At 47.2% G+C, this 16,310-nt stretch overlaps 1 protein-coding gene across 6 annotated transcripts in view; it reads right to left on the minus strand.

Annotated features, from left to right (window-relative positions):
- The window catches only part of FLNB (filamin B), a 138,790-nt gene that overhangs the window by 39,116 nt on the left and 83,364 nt on the right, over positions 1-16,310 (minus strand). For all 6 annotated transcript variants that reach the window (XM_082344607.1, XM_082344606.1, XM_082344605.1 and 3 more), the window contains exons 16-24: positions 15,839-15,999; positions 14,760-14,850; positions 14,322-14,491; positions 9,573-9,690; positions 6,772-7,034; positions 4,918-5,515; positions 4,093-4,266; positions 2,928-3,090; positions 2,166-2,326 (exon numbers count right to left, since the gene is read on the minus strand). In XM_082344607.1, coding sequence (XP_082200733.1) covers positions 2,166-2,326; positions 2,928-3,090; positions 4,093-4,266; positions 4,918-5,515; positions 6,772-7,034; positions 9,573-9,690; positions 14,322-14,491; positions 14,760-14,850; positions 15,839-15,999 — 1,899 coding nt within the window. The remainder of the gene's footprint in view (positions 1-2,165; positions 2,327-2,927; positions 3,091-4,092; positions 4,267-4,917; positions 5,516-6,771; positions 7,035-9,572; positions 9,691-14,321; positions 14,492-14,759; positions 14,851-15,838; positions 16,000-16,310) is intronic.

The raw sequence follows: 16,310 nt of genomic DNA on the forward strand, positions 1-16,310 counted from the left end.
GCCAATCTCCAAGTTAGCCTCCAATGGAAGTGGTCTGAACTCAGCATGAAGTAGCCAAGAACCAACAAGGTAACTTTAGGTCTAGAGTGGCAGATACCAGGCAATCAATGCCACTCTCCCGTTCTGTGCTCCAGGCAGACATGATCAATCAATCACAGCAGCCTTTCTTCCTGACGCACTCATCCCACTTAATCCAGTGGTCAAAACAGCCATCACCAACAGACCACAGCTGATCCACCAGAGGAAACCTGGATATGCCATTAGGGGTAAGACAGGATACTTTGTTAAAAATAACCCTACTATGGGTTTGTGTCAGGCCAGGAAAAACCGGGCTAATATTTAACCAACCAGAATTTCTATGAAAGCAAATTAGAAGCTACCAGGTTGTTGAATGTTTCACAGCAGAACCTCACGCACTACCTTTGCTATGAAGCCTGACACTAAGACAATCAACCAACGCTTTACTGAATGACTCTGACTGGGAAAATTCTGGGGTCCAGGAGGAGTTGGCATTTGGCTCTGGGAGGCAAAAGAGCCTGAAAAATAAAAAAGAGGCACCATGTACATCTGATGAAAAAACCCTAAATGGGTCTCTTTCTGTTGTTATGCTCCAAGTTGGCCATTTGCTTCAAGCTTGTGTGTCAGCCACAGGGGTCCAACCTCTCACCCACTTCTGCAAGGGGAATTCCAAAGCTGATGGCATCCACCAGATTTTCTCAATAAAGTCAAAATAGTTTTGTTGCCTCCACTACCAGGAAATACTCATCCCACTACTGTCTGTCTGGTGGGGGCCACCAGGTCATCTGCCCTGGCGACAGCCTTCCACCCATTCTCCAAGCTCTATTCTTCCATCCCATGAAGTGCACAGTTGCAAAACTCCAAAAGGTCCCCTTGGCTCTGTATTGTCTCTGAGCCCTGCTCTCTTTCTTTGTAAACACTAGGCAGGAAACTCACAGACGGCAGGAGCTTTGTCTTGTCTGTGGCTGAATTCTCCCTGACTAGTGATTATAGGAATTAAAAAATCTATATTGGAAGAGCTGCAAGGACAAGTTTGAGGAGAAATGTCATTTTAAATGAATTATGGCTTCAATGAACATCTGAGTAGAATGAGTTTGAGCTGAATGTCAGTGCTTTCTGATCAATGTGAAAAAGGAGGAGCGAGCGTGAGCATGAGTGTGTGTACACATTTGCACATGATACGGGGAAAGAGCAGAGTCAGGAAAGCATGTGGTCAGTGGACACTCCAGCTTCCTGGAAGTCAATCCACAAACCTGAAAGTAGGGCCCTCAGCCTGCCCCTTCCTCTCTCTGTCTCATCCTGGCTTATGGCCTTCAAAACAACACTGCCCCACCCGAGGTTCCTCCTGCTCTCACCACACATGAGACAAGGCATAAGGTGACTCAGGAGCAGCCCTGGAGTCCTTAGACTTCCGTCCACACCATACCACACACTCACCTACCCTTCTAGACGTGTGTTGGGTGGCAATCATTTCACTATATAAACAGAACTAGAATCTATGGAGATTCCCCTGCTGGAGCATGAAAGTTGGAGGACCTTTCACTATTTAAGTCATATTTTTTTAATGTTTGAATAATTTATAGCAGTGGTTCTCAATTACAGGTGATTTTGTCCCTTAGCGGATATCTGACAATATCTGGAGACATTTTTGGTTGTCACAAAATGGGCTAAAAAAATACCATACAATGCACAGGAAATTATTATTATTATTCCTATTTTACAGTAAGTGTACATACTACATCATTAAACAGAAATTAATATATAAGAACTTGAGCTTGTGTGTCATTATCAGCTACCAGGACTGTCAATGGAAAACAGAAAACAAGATGTGTATAAGACGAATAAGAACTAACCACAAAATAAAGTGGAGATTTTCAACTTTGTAAAGATCTTTCCTTTAAGATCTAGGTCCTTCAACATGTGAACAATCATTTTCAGTTAAAACTCCAAGCCAATGCTTTTTGGCATAATACTGGTTCTCTTAGGAGTTGGGATATTCTTGGAGATGCAGCCCTAAGGAAAATTCTCCCTTTGCAGCTACTGCAAATATCAGACAGTTTTTCCCATTCAGTGAGATAAGCAAAATCAAACCCGCTTTCATGCAAAAATCAATTATTCTTCGGGTGCCCTTCAGAAGGATAGCTTACCAGGGATGTGGGCTCCTCCATATGTGATATTCACGTCGTAATCCCCTGGAGCAAAGGGGATGTACTCAGCACTGCAACTGCCGTCTTTGTTGTCTCTGCAGTTTATCTTTGACTCCGACGGTCCCTCGACAGTTATGCCAAGACCCCCAATTCCTGCCCCTCTGGAAAGTGTGAGTAAAAAGGCCAAGTTGTACTAGTGGTTCATGCCCGTCTGCTTATTTCCAAAATTCCTTTAAAATCCCTCTATCAACTATCCCATTTCGCCAACCAGACTCAACAACTGTGATACCTCTCACACAGGGAATTTCTCAACAGTGTAATATAAATAAAAACAGCTTCAACCCTTCCTTTCCAATGCTTATCCTTCACTGTTGCATTGGCTGGGTCTGAAAGTACAATTCAGGTATGAGACTTGTGACCAGTTTTAATAGGAATACTTCTAATATTTCACTTAAATATGAAATTGGCTCTATATTTTTGAATTATCAAGTTAAGTAGCTTCCATCTAGTCCTGGTTTGTTCAGCAGTTTTATGACTATTATCAAGTGCTTTTTGGTACTTTTAAAAGCATACTTGGTCTTTCTCTGTAATATATGTCTCTATGGAAGAGGACGCCTCACATATGAAATACAAAGCCTCTCAAAAGTTGGGAGACCATGATACGTATGTAGAATACACCTATAAAACTTCCTGAAAGCAGTTAAACTACTTAGGGCTACTCCTTTTACAGAGTCAACACACAGATCCCAGGACCTTGCTTACCTGGTAACCACAGTAAAGACATTGGGTTTGTTGGTAAAGGCCTCTTTCAATCCAGGTCCTTGAGCTTGAACCCGAGATGGCTGGCAGCCTTCAGTTACAGCCACTTTAAAGGGACTGTTTGGGATGGGCACATCATCATATGTCACCTCCACTACATGGAGGCCTGTTCAAAACAACATATAGAAACATATTTGCACAGGAGTCACTTATTTGTGGCAAATAATACTCTAGCAGTCAAGTCTATGTGCTATCCCATGTTATTCGAAAAGAACAGGTTTAACAAACAGCAAAGTTGGTATGATTTGATTTTTTTAAAAAACACCAACTGTTTGTGCTTTTGTTCACTTGGCAGTCACATACCACCCCCCATCCCCCAACACACATGCAAGGCCTCTCCTCCAAGCAAATATCACCAAGTCTATTTTCAAGACAGTCATCTTAAACACACCATCCTGATTTGAGAAAACTCCACCTAGTCGCTAACCAAAAGACAAAGAGAAACCCATGAAATAGAACAGACAAGCATCCACAAAAAGAAAGTGAAAATAAAGTTTAGGGATTATATATCCAGATAATGAGGACATATGGCGCTTTTTTTTATGCTTTTATGATTTATCAAAATTTTAAATTAAAAAAAATTAATTTTAAAATTTAAATTCCTAATATTCAAGAAAGAAATTAATTATGTTAAAAAATCGCACAGGGATTTCCTTGGTGGTCCAGCGGTTAGGACTCCATCCTTCCACTGCTGGGGGGTTGGGGTTTGATCCCTGGTCGGGGAACTAAGATCCCACAAGCCACGTGGCGCGGCCAAAAATAAATAAATAAACAAAATAGGAGGTAAAAATTAAGGGAGAACTTTCCCCCTTCAGGAAAAAAAAACTGCACAAACGAGCAACATGCCATGACATCACCCCATAACCTGCTCAGATGAGGCTGAGGCTAAACACAGCCCAACTGTTACACAACAGGGCCAGCAGGCCAGGCACTGAGCAGGCAGGTGGTTCTGTTCGGGAAAGAGGTTTCCACATTTCGCAGTCACTTTGCACACGCTTCTGCTGAGACGGTCAAAGCACGTGGGGCAGGAGTTAGCACCAGCCACCAGGAGGAAGCAGCCCAGCAGAGCTCTGAAAGAGGGTCATGTTCCAAGGAGAAGTCAACTCACCTTTCTCGAAGGGCGTGTATTCCAGCTGGTAGGTCCCATCAGCATTGTCTGTGACGAAACACTCGGTGGAGGCCCCTGAGGGGTTGGCAATATGGGCCTTGATATGGTCGCCTCCAACCTGCGTCAGGGGCCGTGAGTCGACCGTGAAGTCGGTGGTGGCTTCCCGAAACACATCTGCAGAGCAATCACACAGATAAGAATGTCGCTGTCATCTCAGTTTCAGGAGCAAACCCAAGAGCCAAGGTTCTTGGCACTTCAGAACACACTAATTTAGGTGACAGCAGACAACCGGTTTCTCTGACTCAGAATCAGGAATATTAATGCCTCCCCACCTTCAATCTCCCTGGCAAAAGAAGCTTCTTCCTAAGCCAAGTAACAACACAACTGCCTGCACACTTCTTGGGACAAAGGTGGGATCTAGGACAGGTTAAAGGCTGAAGACAGCAAGTGTGGTATTAGCCAGCAGTACATTTTAAAACTTTTTCAGATAAGTGCCAAAAATGCAATATGTTGTGTTTCCACATTTAAAAAAAAACAAACAAACAAGATTTCTGGCTTTGCCAGGAAAAAAAAAAAAAAAAGGGAAAATCTGCTGACAGTGTTGGGAGTGTGAAGAAACAGAAAGCCGGGGTTGGGCAGCAGAAACAGCACATGCTCACCCCTTCACTCTGCTCCCCTCTACTGCTCTCTGATGCAGAGACCACAGGTGAGTTTTCTTCTACCTGGCCCGACCCCTACCGGCATTTGAGTTTGCAGCCCTGACTCTCTGAGCTTCTGGTGAGCCCCTGTTACTTTGGCGGCCACCCTCTTTTTCATGAAACCCACCTTTTCCTTCTATTCCTGGCCCAAAGACTTTGACCCTGCTGGTGTCCACGGCAGGCTCCACCTTGACCCTGGCGGGGAAGTACGGTACAAGCTCACCGCCGTACTTCATGGTCAGTGTGTACATGCCGGCGGTCAGGGGCACGTAGGTCACCGCGTAGGTGCCGTCTTTGTTGTTCTCGATACAGACTTCGGCTTTCGCCCCCGAGTCCGAGACGGCTTCCAGGCCCAGGGCCCCCGGCCCTGCTTCTGAACAGTCCACGCTAAGCAGCCCTGCCTCGCCCACTTTCCCATGCTCCAGCCCTGGGCCCGATGCCACGACTTTGGAGGGGTCAAACGGCATTTCAATGTCGGCTTTGAAGGGAGAACCAGGTATGTGGACTTCTTCAAAGAGGATGTTGACGAAGTACTCTCCGGGCTTTGTTGGGAGGTAGGAGACGGAGCAGGTCCCGTCGCCATTGTCCGAGCATTCAATTTTGGCCTCACAAGGACCTTCCACGGTTAGGCCCAAACCTCCAGTTCCAGCTCCTTTGGTGTCGATGGTGAACTCGGCAGGCTTGCCCACAAGACCACCTTCAAGGCCAGGACCGTGGGCCTTCACCTATTTGGACAAAGAATAAAAATCAGACTCTGCCCGAAACTGGTATCGCTGCTCAGCCAGCACCGCTTTCAACAGCCAAGCCTGCCATCAGCAGTGAACTGCCCCTCGATGAAGTGGTCCTTCTCCATGGGGCCTAACGTGTCACACACACTCACCCACAGCACTGAGTTACAGCCACACGCAGTGGATGCTGCAAACAGCTGAGAAAGGGAGACCTGGCTGTGAACTCATTCAACACGGAAAGGCACGGCAGAGGCATGGCTCTCCTCTCTCCTGCCAGGCTTGGCTCGAGGGCTGGAGCTGGACACCTAACATCTAGTCCAACAAACACACTCGGGTTTCCTGGGTTGAACACTCACTGAATGGCTTTCATGGACCTCACTGTTGCTTTGGCTGCTATACCTCCCTCAACAAATTCTGAAAAATAAAAAACTGAACTATAATGGTGAATACATGTCATTATATGTTTGTGCAAACCCATGGACTGTATAACACCAAGAGTGAACCCTAATGTAAACTATGGACTTTGGGTGACAACGATGTTGACATACGTTCATCCACTATAACGGGTGCACCACTCTGGTGGGCAATGGTGATAATGGAGAGGTTATGCATGAGTGGGGGAGGCGGGATGTGGGAAATCTCTGTGCCTTCCTCTCAATTTTACTATAAACCTAAAATTGCTCTAAAGAATCAAGTCTAATGAAAAAATTAAAAAACGAACAAACATTAAAAAAAAAACCAATTGCTTTTAAAAGAGGGAGGGGATGAGGCTTTCATCTCTTATTCAACAAATAACATAGTTTTATAGGATTCATGCCATTCAAAACACTGGAAATATTCTAAAACCCTTGATTCAGGGCTATTAGGAAGAAATGATAATGAGAAGAATATATTTTTATACTTCATTATAACAGCTCACTGTGTGTGCCAGATGCCAGACTGAGGCCTCCACACCCACCATCCGACCTCACCCTTACAGGCTCACTTTGAAGCAAGTACCGTTACCATGCTGACAAATGAAGGACAGGAGTCCCTCACCAAAGCCTCACAGCCAGAGCGAGAGAAGGAGTGGGGCTGGGACCCAGCTGCCGAGGGGACCCTTCATGCTGGATTGTAGGGGAGAGAACTACGGAGAACGGGCTTTCATCACAAAACAATTTTCTAAAGGTCTTTGCTGGGCAGAACCAGAGGACTAACTATGTGTTATTATCTGCCAACAGAGGACAAGTTCTGGAACAAAAATGAAAGCTGACCTTGGTGGGATCGGGCGGCAGCGAGGCCTCCACCGTGTAAGGGCTCCCGTGCACGGGGTGTCCATCGTAGGTCACGTCAACAGCATACAGCCCCTCCTCCCGGGGAATGTACTTGGCCGTGCTGCTCTCCCGGCCCGTCATGGGCGCCACCAGACACGGCACAACCTTCCTCGAGGGGCTCAGGATCGTCACATCCAGCTTCCCCTGACCTCCCGCTCCCCTGGTGTCAATGGCGAACTCCTGATCCTTCCCAACTTCGACTCCTGGAAAAAAGGAAACAAGCCAAAGGGATGAGCTGACCCGGCAGCAAAAACACAGCTGAGAGCAGAGATGGTTCCTTGGACACAGGACGTTTTCTCAGCCTCTACAACAAACACTGGCTGATGCAGGACAAGAGGCAAGACTAAGAATAATCACCATTCTGGTCTCAATAACAACCAGTACAAGAACATTAATTAATTCCTTATGATAATAATAATGATAGTCATCATTCACTGAATGCATTTTACATACCAGGCATGAGGACGGCACATCATCTCCTTTCATTTTCAACACAACGTTACAGGGTATTTCTTAGTAACCAAGGAATTTAACAGATGGGGAAACTGAGGCTCACGGGGGTTAAGTGACTTGCCTGGGGTACATACATATCCAGCAGACCACAAAGCTGGGACTCAGATCTAAATTTACTTGACCCCATGATCTGCAGTAAGTTATAACCTGATACTGTTGTCTCTTCTTTAATTACTTTTTTTTTTTTTTTTTTTAAAATATAGGCTCCGTAGTTTTTCTGTTTTTGTTTTTTTTTTTTAAAAGAATTCCTTTATTTTTATTTATTTTAATTTATTTATTTATTTATTTTTGGCTGTGTTGGGTCTTCGTTTCTGTGCGAGGGCTTTCTCTAGTTGTGGCAAGTGGGGGCCACTCTTCATCGCCGTGCGCGGGCCTCTCACTATCGCGGCCTCTCCTGTTGCGGAGCACGGGCTCCAGACGCGCAGGCTCAGTAGTTGTGGCTCACGGGCCTAGTTGCTCCGCGGCATGTGGGATCTTCCCAGACCAGGGCTTGAACCCGTGTCCCCTGCATTCGCAGGCAGATTCTCAACCACTGCGCCACCAGGGAAGCCCCTTTAATTACTTTTGATGTTAACTTTATATCAAAACACTCCCAGAAGCCAATGTTTTATTTACTAATTCTTGGCAGCAAATTCAATCCTACCGCCAAGAACGCAAAAGTCACAGGGTTGGCCAATGAAGAGGCACTGAAGCAAGCCCTGAGAATTGACTCTCTGTATCGTGCTGATACATGAAAGGTCTTTGCAAAGCAGGGCCACAGAAAACCCATGTGTTACATTTGACAAAAACAAGGAAAGGACTTTGAACCAAAACAAAAGCACTGGGAGCCTAGGGTCCCCACCACAACCCAGGGAGGTCCTGACTTGGGCAATACAGGGCCTGCCAAGATGAACAGTATCAAGCCACAAGCAAAGAGGCCTCGGAGCTCCACATCCCAAAGACTTTTCCTAATTGGCATCATACTTTTCCTAGTTTGGAGTCAAAACCCTCGGTGCCTTGGAGAAAGGAGTAACAAGGAGACATGTTAAGGATTAGACAGTGACTATTCTTATGCTCAGAGCTGGCTGCTGCCAAGGAACAAAAACCAACATCGGCCTCTTGCTTCAGAGCCCCCGGAGCTGGGAGCTGGCCTCACTCACAACTCGTACATTTGGGTCACAGGGCACTGAAGGTTCTCACCGAGGGTCCCGCTGAGACCTGGAGAAACCCATAGAACAAGAGGCCTGCCCTGAGGGTGTGCACAGAGCCCCACGTGACCCTGAAACCAGGAGACCATGTGCCACTGAGGTGTGGCCAGGCTGCGGCCATGCCAACAAGATGGAGGTGTGAACGTTCTCTAAGATAATGCTGACGCAAAAAGGCAGGCTGAAGACCTATGGGGATTGCAGGGTAACTTTAGTGCAAAGTAAGTGTTGCCAAACATTTTCTGCTGGCACTAAGTATGTACAGATGCAGAAAGAAGATGTGGAAGGACAGAAACTGAACTGGTAACTTTGGTTAACCCTAGGGAGTGGGAGAGGTAATGCTTCAAGTAGAACATACTCTTGTCTGTGATGTCTTTTAAATGAAAAATGGATTTTTGTATGACCTGTGTAAAAAATACTTTTATGATCACATGTTAAACTTGAGAAGCTGAGTGATAAGTACATCAGTGTTCATACTGTACTATTCTCTTTACTTTTTCTTTTATTCATTCAGTTATTTCATTTATTTAAATGAGCTTGTACTAAGATACCTGACAAGCTAAAGGAATATCCAGACTGGGGTGGGGAAATGCACTGTAGTTGTGGTTTCTGAGAGCCCGGAAGTTGGCTTTTATGCTTGACCCTGATGTGGATTCAGTGGCCAAGGAGTGCTGGCACAATAGAAATTTGTCAGAGAGCAACATGCCCCAAATTCTCTGTCATAAAAACTTTCTGCTGTGATGCCAGCAGTTACCGAGGGCTGACTATGAGCCAGCTCCTGAATTATTAGCTCATTTAATTCTCACAATATTCCCATGAGTATTCTTCCCCCACCTCCACAGAACAAATGAGAAAACGGAGGCTTGGTGAGGTGAAGGGGCAGGTAGGGTCACAGAGCTACTCCACGGGACAGTCCTAATTCAAATCCGTCTGTCCGACTGCAAAATCTCATATGGCAGAATTTGCTTCTCTGCAAATTGCTTTGAAGGGAATCTAACTGCTCTTCAATGGCCCATCTCCCCCAGTCATTCATGACGCACTTACTGTTTTCCAGCCCATTAATTTTTATCCTGCTCAGATCCAGCGGAGCGGCCACGCCCACCGTGAAAGGGCTTTTAGGGATGGGATCGCCACCGTATGTAACCAGAACCTGCATGCTGCCCTGGAATGAGAGAGAAAATTGAGGACACGTTTGGGTACCAACATCCTACTTTGCTGTTTCAACCTGCCTTCCAGGTCTTTCATTCTTCCCAGAGACAAAGGGTATAAGACTCCAGCAGATTCAGAAAGCATCTCAGATATATTTCTCTAAGTTTTTGGCTCCATGGCAAGAATGACAGAGAAATCAGATGAAAAAGAGCAACTAACAACAACAGGGACAGCTTAGTGAGCACACCATGCTCGTGCTTTTAAGCATTTCCTTGATTCAATCTCAAAACGGTCCTAAGAGGGCGTTCCCACCGTCCTTACCATTCTTCCAGGAGATGAAACTACAGCTCAGGAAGGTAAAATCACTTGCCCCAGTGCAAGAGCGAGACCTCATGCCCATGGCACCCAAACCTGAGTCAGTCCTAGCCGCTCTGCCATGTTACCTCCCCACCCAGCTAAACACCCAGCCCTGGCCATAGGCAAAGCAGGGAGGCCTGGGGGCCTCTAACTGAACAAAATCTTTTGTCTCCATGTCCTGGGATTTCAGGCCACTAGGCTGTGAAATGAATTTGCAAGAGTTTGCCTGGGGCTGTTCTGAGACCACTGCACAGTATCGAAACTCGCGCATCTATGGCAATGAAAGAAAAGTTGCCAGTGTGAAGGCAGGCTGAGCCTGTGGGCTTGGCAGTCCCCTCGCCAGCAGCCCCGTGGCCATGGAGGCACAGCGCGGCCAGTCCTGGCCCACTCGCTGCTGGCTTCCTCTCTCCACGGTCGGCTGAGTCCCCTCCCTCCAAACCAAGGCTCCATGAAAGCCCACAGCTGTCTCAGTAGATTAAGGCCCTCCTCACCTCAAATGTCTGGGCATCACGTAAGAGGATGTGGGAAGGGAAGAAGCAAGGGGGAGGGAGGGATGATTCCTTGCAGGAATACAGAGGGCTCGCCAGAATTCAGTCCCTACTGAAAGCTGTCACGGACCAAGTGTTAAAAGGGTGTAGCTTTTGGCCTATGAATATTTTCTCACATTCCTTGTATAATAAAGAAGGAGGGAAAAGACAAGACAAAAATTAGTTGCATCAATGAAGGAGGGAGGATTGATTTTCCAGGATGTATTAGCACTGCACACAAAACCAATGAGCCCCCTGCCTCAAGAGTATAATATCTCATGGTAAGATGTACGTGGTCACATTCAACGGAGCAGGGGCTGGTTTGTTGCTTCAGGCCTCAAGGCATTGCCAACATGCCAGCTCTTCCCGAGGGTATGCCCCCAAACCCCGAACTCCTCGAGGGCTAGGCCTCCCAGCTAACCAAGGGTTCTGGAAAAACCTTCTCCACCACCCACTAGAATTCAGGAGACCACTTCTCTGGAGTGCCAAAGGAGCGAGGGGAAAATCCTCTTTCAGTTAAGCCCATCTGTCCCATAAAAGAAAGCATATTCTCATTACCAGTTATACAAAACATAACAAAACTGAGACAGGAAATTAACTGTACCTTAAATAACCTAATGAGGGGGAGGAAGAAAGCTTAGAGATTTACACCTGCGATGGCCTGTAGCATTTCAAGGTTTCCTCTGAGGTCCCAGCCAAGGAACGGCCTATGCATTTTCCCCAGGAGGCTAGGAAGTGAGGGAGGTCTGAGCAGTGATCACCAGCGCATTTCAGAGACTTTGCTGATGGCCACACAGTTGTATTTTATTTTATTTATTTTGGGGCCACACCACGCAGCACGCGAAACTTCCCCGACCAGGCATCGAACCCGCGCCTCCTGCAGTGAAAGCGCGGAGTCTTAACCACTGGACCGCCAGGGAAGTCCTGCCAGATGGGTTTATCCTCTCCCCTCCAGGCTTCTGAGACCTTCATCTCATTCTGCACGAGACACACGAGGACAGGACCGAGAAAGCTACCCACAGCCCCCTCCTCCAGAGACCTCTGTGACAGCCATGGCCACCAACATTAATAACCTTTCAAGGGAGGGACCGTTCTCCTGTGAGGCCCAGTGAGCTCCGGGGGCTTCCTAAAGGCGCCACAGCAGCATGTGGAGTTCTCAGCTCCCAGTGGCTCCTGACTCGGCATGTCGGGGAGCTGCGGCCACCGGCTCCTCAAACCACTCTGTTCAGGGAAGCTTGGGGTGAGAAACTGAAGTCACTGAGGCCACAGACAACCAAAAGCACAGAAGGCAAAACCCTCCAGGGAAACTGTCGTTGTATAATGGCCCTTCTACCTTTGACCTCTGGGCGGGTCTTCAAGCCCCAGCCCAAGAAGTCCACTCCCCTCTAAGGCAAAAACTCTGACCACTGTCTTCCAACAAGAACTCGATCAACCAGCAACGTCCATCACTGGTCCACGGCAGGCAGGTGAGCTGTGGACTGGGGCCCTGCAGGGGACAGCAGCCGCCCGCAGGTGTCACTGAGCAAAGAGCCAGCAGTCGGGTGGGGGCCGCAGTGCCTCACACAGCAGCCCGAAATCTGAGGGTTAAGCATTCACACTAAGCCAGGATCCACCCTTGTCTCTCCACACACACTCAACAGCTGCATTTCTGGAAAGTTCCAGCCTCTTAATCCCTAAAACCACCACAAGAAGGTGCTCCTGTGGGCAGCGACCTGAAAAGTAACCCCGTGCGGCTTTCTGGGCTGACCCAAATCTCTTAACCACATCCAAGAGCAGAGCTCAAAAGGCACGCTTATTTCACCCAATCCTGAGCTGTTAGCTGCTCTTCAGAAAAGAGAGTTCAAAGTAGAATGAGGATGTGTCAGCCCCACTCTCCAACCAGATTACAAAGTTCTCATGTTGTTTCTGCTTGTGAGTTGAGGCTCCACTTCGTTTATTCACCCATTCGGCCATAAATCATACAAAGCATTTACAGCACCAGACCCTGTGCTTGGGGCTGAGAATGGAAAGATATATATGACATGATTTCCTAACCTTGGAAACTCACAATCTAAGAGTAGAGATTTAATCTGTTTTCTTTGCCATAGAGAAACAGGCAGAATTGCAAGTTGCCCAAATAATAAAACAGTAAACCTCACTCTAAACAACAAACGAGAGGGATGGGAGAGGCACCGTGGAGTCATCGCAGTAGAGGCTGGGACTGATGGCATTTGCACAAATAGCCCCAAGAGGCCACCAAGGAAGCCAACAGCCCTCAGACCTGCTACGACCAGACATATGGATGAACTTGACCTTGGGGTGACTCTGGAGTAAGGCGCCTCCCACTCTAGCTACATTTCAAATGTGACAAAACAGGACTGGGCTCCCGACCTCCACCTCCACCTCGACTGACAGCTGGGAGCATCCAGGGCATCAGGTTCTAAAGTCCTTTCTGGGGGTGCAGGTCAAAACCTGAGGCTGTCCTGATGTCTGCAACTTACTTTCTAGCAACTCAGCCGAAACACAAAAAGGTATATAGGATCAAGAGTCTCAAAACATTTTCAGAAGAGTCTTGTGATCTTGACCAGTGATCATGGCCATGCTTTCTGGTACCTTCTCCTAAGGAATGTGGAGAATTGGCAACAAAGATGCTATCAAGCTGGTGTTGCCAGTGGTAAGGCTCCCATCAGCCCTGATAAGCATCACTAGGAAAATAATTACCTAAATAATTAGCACTGAGCAGCCTGATGAGAAAACAGTATTCATCTACAAAAGTTTTCGTTTTACCATTACTAATAATGAACCCTCATTAGGGTAAACAGAAACCACAGGAAGAAGCACATGTGGAGATAAAGGGCCACATAAGAACCTGCCCTAGAGAACCTCGCACTGCCAGGCAAGTTCTCATAGTAAAGATTCCATCTCCAAGCATGTGTAGCCCCTGGTGCAGGGGGGACACCCACACCACTCCCTCATCCTCACTGTACCCCTCATTCTTTCCCACTACACTCTGGCCAGGTCCTCACTGAGAGAGCCCAGGGCAGAAGTGATGCTTTTCAAACAGTGCTTCTGCAGAAAGCATCTCCCTTCCTCTCTTACAAATGGCATTTCTCACATAGGGGGACTCTTCTTCAAGAATGAAGGAATCTCAGAGGTTTGGAGTGACTGTTTAGAACACTATGAGTAAGTGGGAGAATCCAGGCTTTTCTATAGGAGTTCCCCAGACCCTAGACGTGTAGCCATGAATCAAAACAAAATTTTAAATAAGTAAACATGAATTCATACAGAGAGGTAGATTTTTAGGCCCTTATTGCCTAAAACAACCAGAGCAAAGCAGCCGGGATGACAAAATCATGTCTGTATTCCTGTATTTTGTAAAAGGGAATAATTTAGTGCTTGAAGTACCATTTCGGGCTTGAGGGCCTAAAGGCTCTTTGAGAAAGACCCCACTGCACCACCTCGTAAAAAGGGTAAACTAAGGCAAAAGGGCCAGCAAGGACAAAGGCGTGGCAATTCTTTCCCTGTGAGTAATTAATAAAACACTAAAACCAAGAATGGAGGTGGGAAATGGGGGTGGGAAAGAACTAGCTTCCTGCTTGTTCCTGGGGAATCCTCCAGGCCCTCCTGGTAGAACCAATCAGGCTCTTTGTCAGCGTTCCCAGAGGGGTTCAGAAGGAAAGGGGGAATCTCCTCTTGCCACAGAGCAGCACAGGTCAGAGCACAGATTACCCCCCGGCGTCCAGAGTGACCCAGCCCAGCACCGGGTGGGGAGGGGCCCTACCTGTTGCGTGGGCGTGTATTTAACGGTGTGGGAATAGTCGTAATTATCAATGATGTCCAAATCCTTCACGGCGTCGCCAGGAAGGGGGCTGCTGAACTGCACGTTGAGGGGGGCTTTTCCGGCCCCTTTGGTGTAGACAGTGAAGTGGGTCGGTTTCCCGTTTTCCACACCTGGGAGGGGACAGTGAAGTGAGGAGACAGGCCCAGCTGGAGGGGTTTCACTTTTAGCACCAGTCTGACAGGTTCATCAGCACCGGCTTCCGCAAGGCAGTAGGCGGAGACAGGGGCTGGCGTTTGGCCAGCGGCTCAGCTGAGCAGGGCCCCTGCTGAACTGGAGCCCCAACAGAGCCCCTGCTCTGGGGGAGGTAAGTCACTCATGGCCCTGGACCAACCATGCCCACTGCCTCCAGGGTGACCTCATGCACACATGCCATCTTACCTGCTTTGCTGAGCCCCGGGCCTTCTGCCTTCACTTTGCTGGCGTCGTGGGAAGGGTCGACTTTGACTCTGAAAGGGCTGGCGGGAATTTCCTGTAGCAGAGACACTGCCTCAGTAGGAAAGTCCCTGAAGCCACTGCCTGAGCTTAGCCTTCTGCCCAAAGCAAAGGAGGAGACCTCAGCATGACTTCCACTCTAGCAGATGGTGAGCAACTTCCGTTACCATTGGTCAAGTCTTCAGGCGCTAGCATCAGGTAAGGGCCATCAGTGGTCACTCGTGAATACCTGGATCCCTGACATCACAGCTAAAGGATGGGTTTCCACAAACCACTCTGACAACTCTCAGCCTTTAACACCAAATGCTGAGTACTTAGGATACAAAATACTACCAAGAATAAAACCCCAAACAACAATAATACATGGGGTCGAGGAAGGAAAGGGACATTCCTCCAGGGACAACAGAGAGCTAGGGTTTGAGGAATGCAAGGAATTGATTATAAGTGCAATGACTGTAATTCTTCAAAAAGAATCTTTCAGAATAAAGGCAGAACAGGTTAATTGGATGAAGCCAACTCAAGACCAATACCTTTAAGGCACAGAACTTTCTCCTGAGCTCCCTGTCTTTACGTAAGATGAATTTGAATCACCAGGATTCCATTATTCCCTGTTTTAGGGTACTGCGCCTCCTTGTCTTCATTAGCACATGTAAATATGAATTCTATCTGAAATTCAAAACCCCTCTCCCTAGAAAAGTTTAAAGCCTGAGGCCAAGGTCATCATTTCAGAGAAAGTATAGAACACATCTAGAAACTAATTACGTTTCATTCAAAAACCAGATGAAAGTTTGTAATGATCCAATTTCTTTCCAGAGTCTGGCTTTTAACCACTGACTACACGGCCCCACTTTTGTTAGAAAGTGGTACAATTTTAGTTCTGGGTGTGTTTGTTCCTTCTTGGTTTTAAGGAAGCAGAGAGGAAAACTATTGGGCAGAGTTCTCAAGACACCTTCCCTGTTGCTAAAAGAAGCAAAAAGGAAATATGAACACAGGTGGCCAGAAAGAACCCAAGTCCAAACACACACCTGAGAGGCAAAGAGAACTTTGATAGTGTATCGCCCGGCGGCAGGAGGCACATATTTGACAGTAAACGTGTCATTGGCGTTGTGAATAATGTCAAAATCCACGTCTTCCTCATCGTCGCTTAACACCCGGGCATCACATTTAATGCCAACGCTGACATCACCTGGAACAGACCAGCTTATTAGCACCGGTTTACGAGAAACAGCATGCCCCATGCAATCACTTCCAGCTCAGGCTCACACCCCAGAAAAGCAACTGGGAAGTTTCCAGTAAGAAACCTGAGAAAGGGATGGTGTTTAAATAACGGTTTTGCAGACAGGATGGAGGATTAACAAAGATACCACCACGGAACTGACACAGAGGCTCATCAGATGAACAATTACCTGTTCAGGTGGATTAATATCTCCTGGTTCAAAAGTTCATTACCCATGAAATGTTACAAAGAGAACTTCCTTCCCCAAGAAACAACAAGCA

This window comes from Balaenoptera borealis, assembly GCF_965194805.1.
Source record: "Balaenoptera borealis genome assembly, chromosome: 12".
Classification (NCBI taxonomy): domain Eukaryota; kingdom Metazoa; phylum Chordata; class Mammalia; order Artiodactyla; family Balaenopteridae; genus Balaenoptera; species Balaenoptera borealis.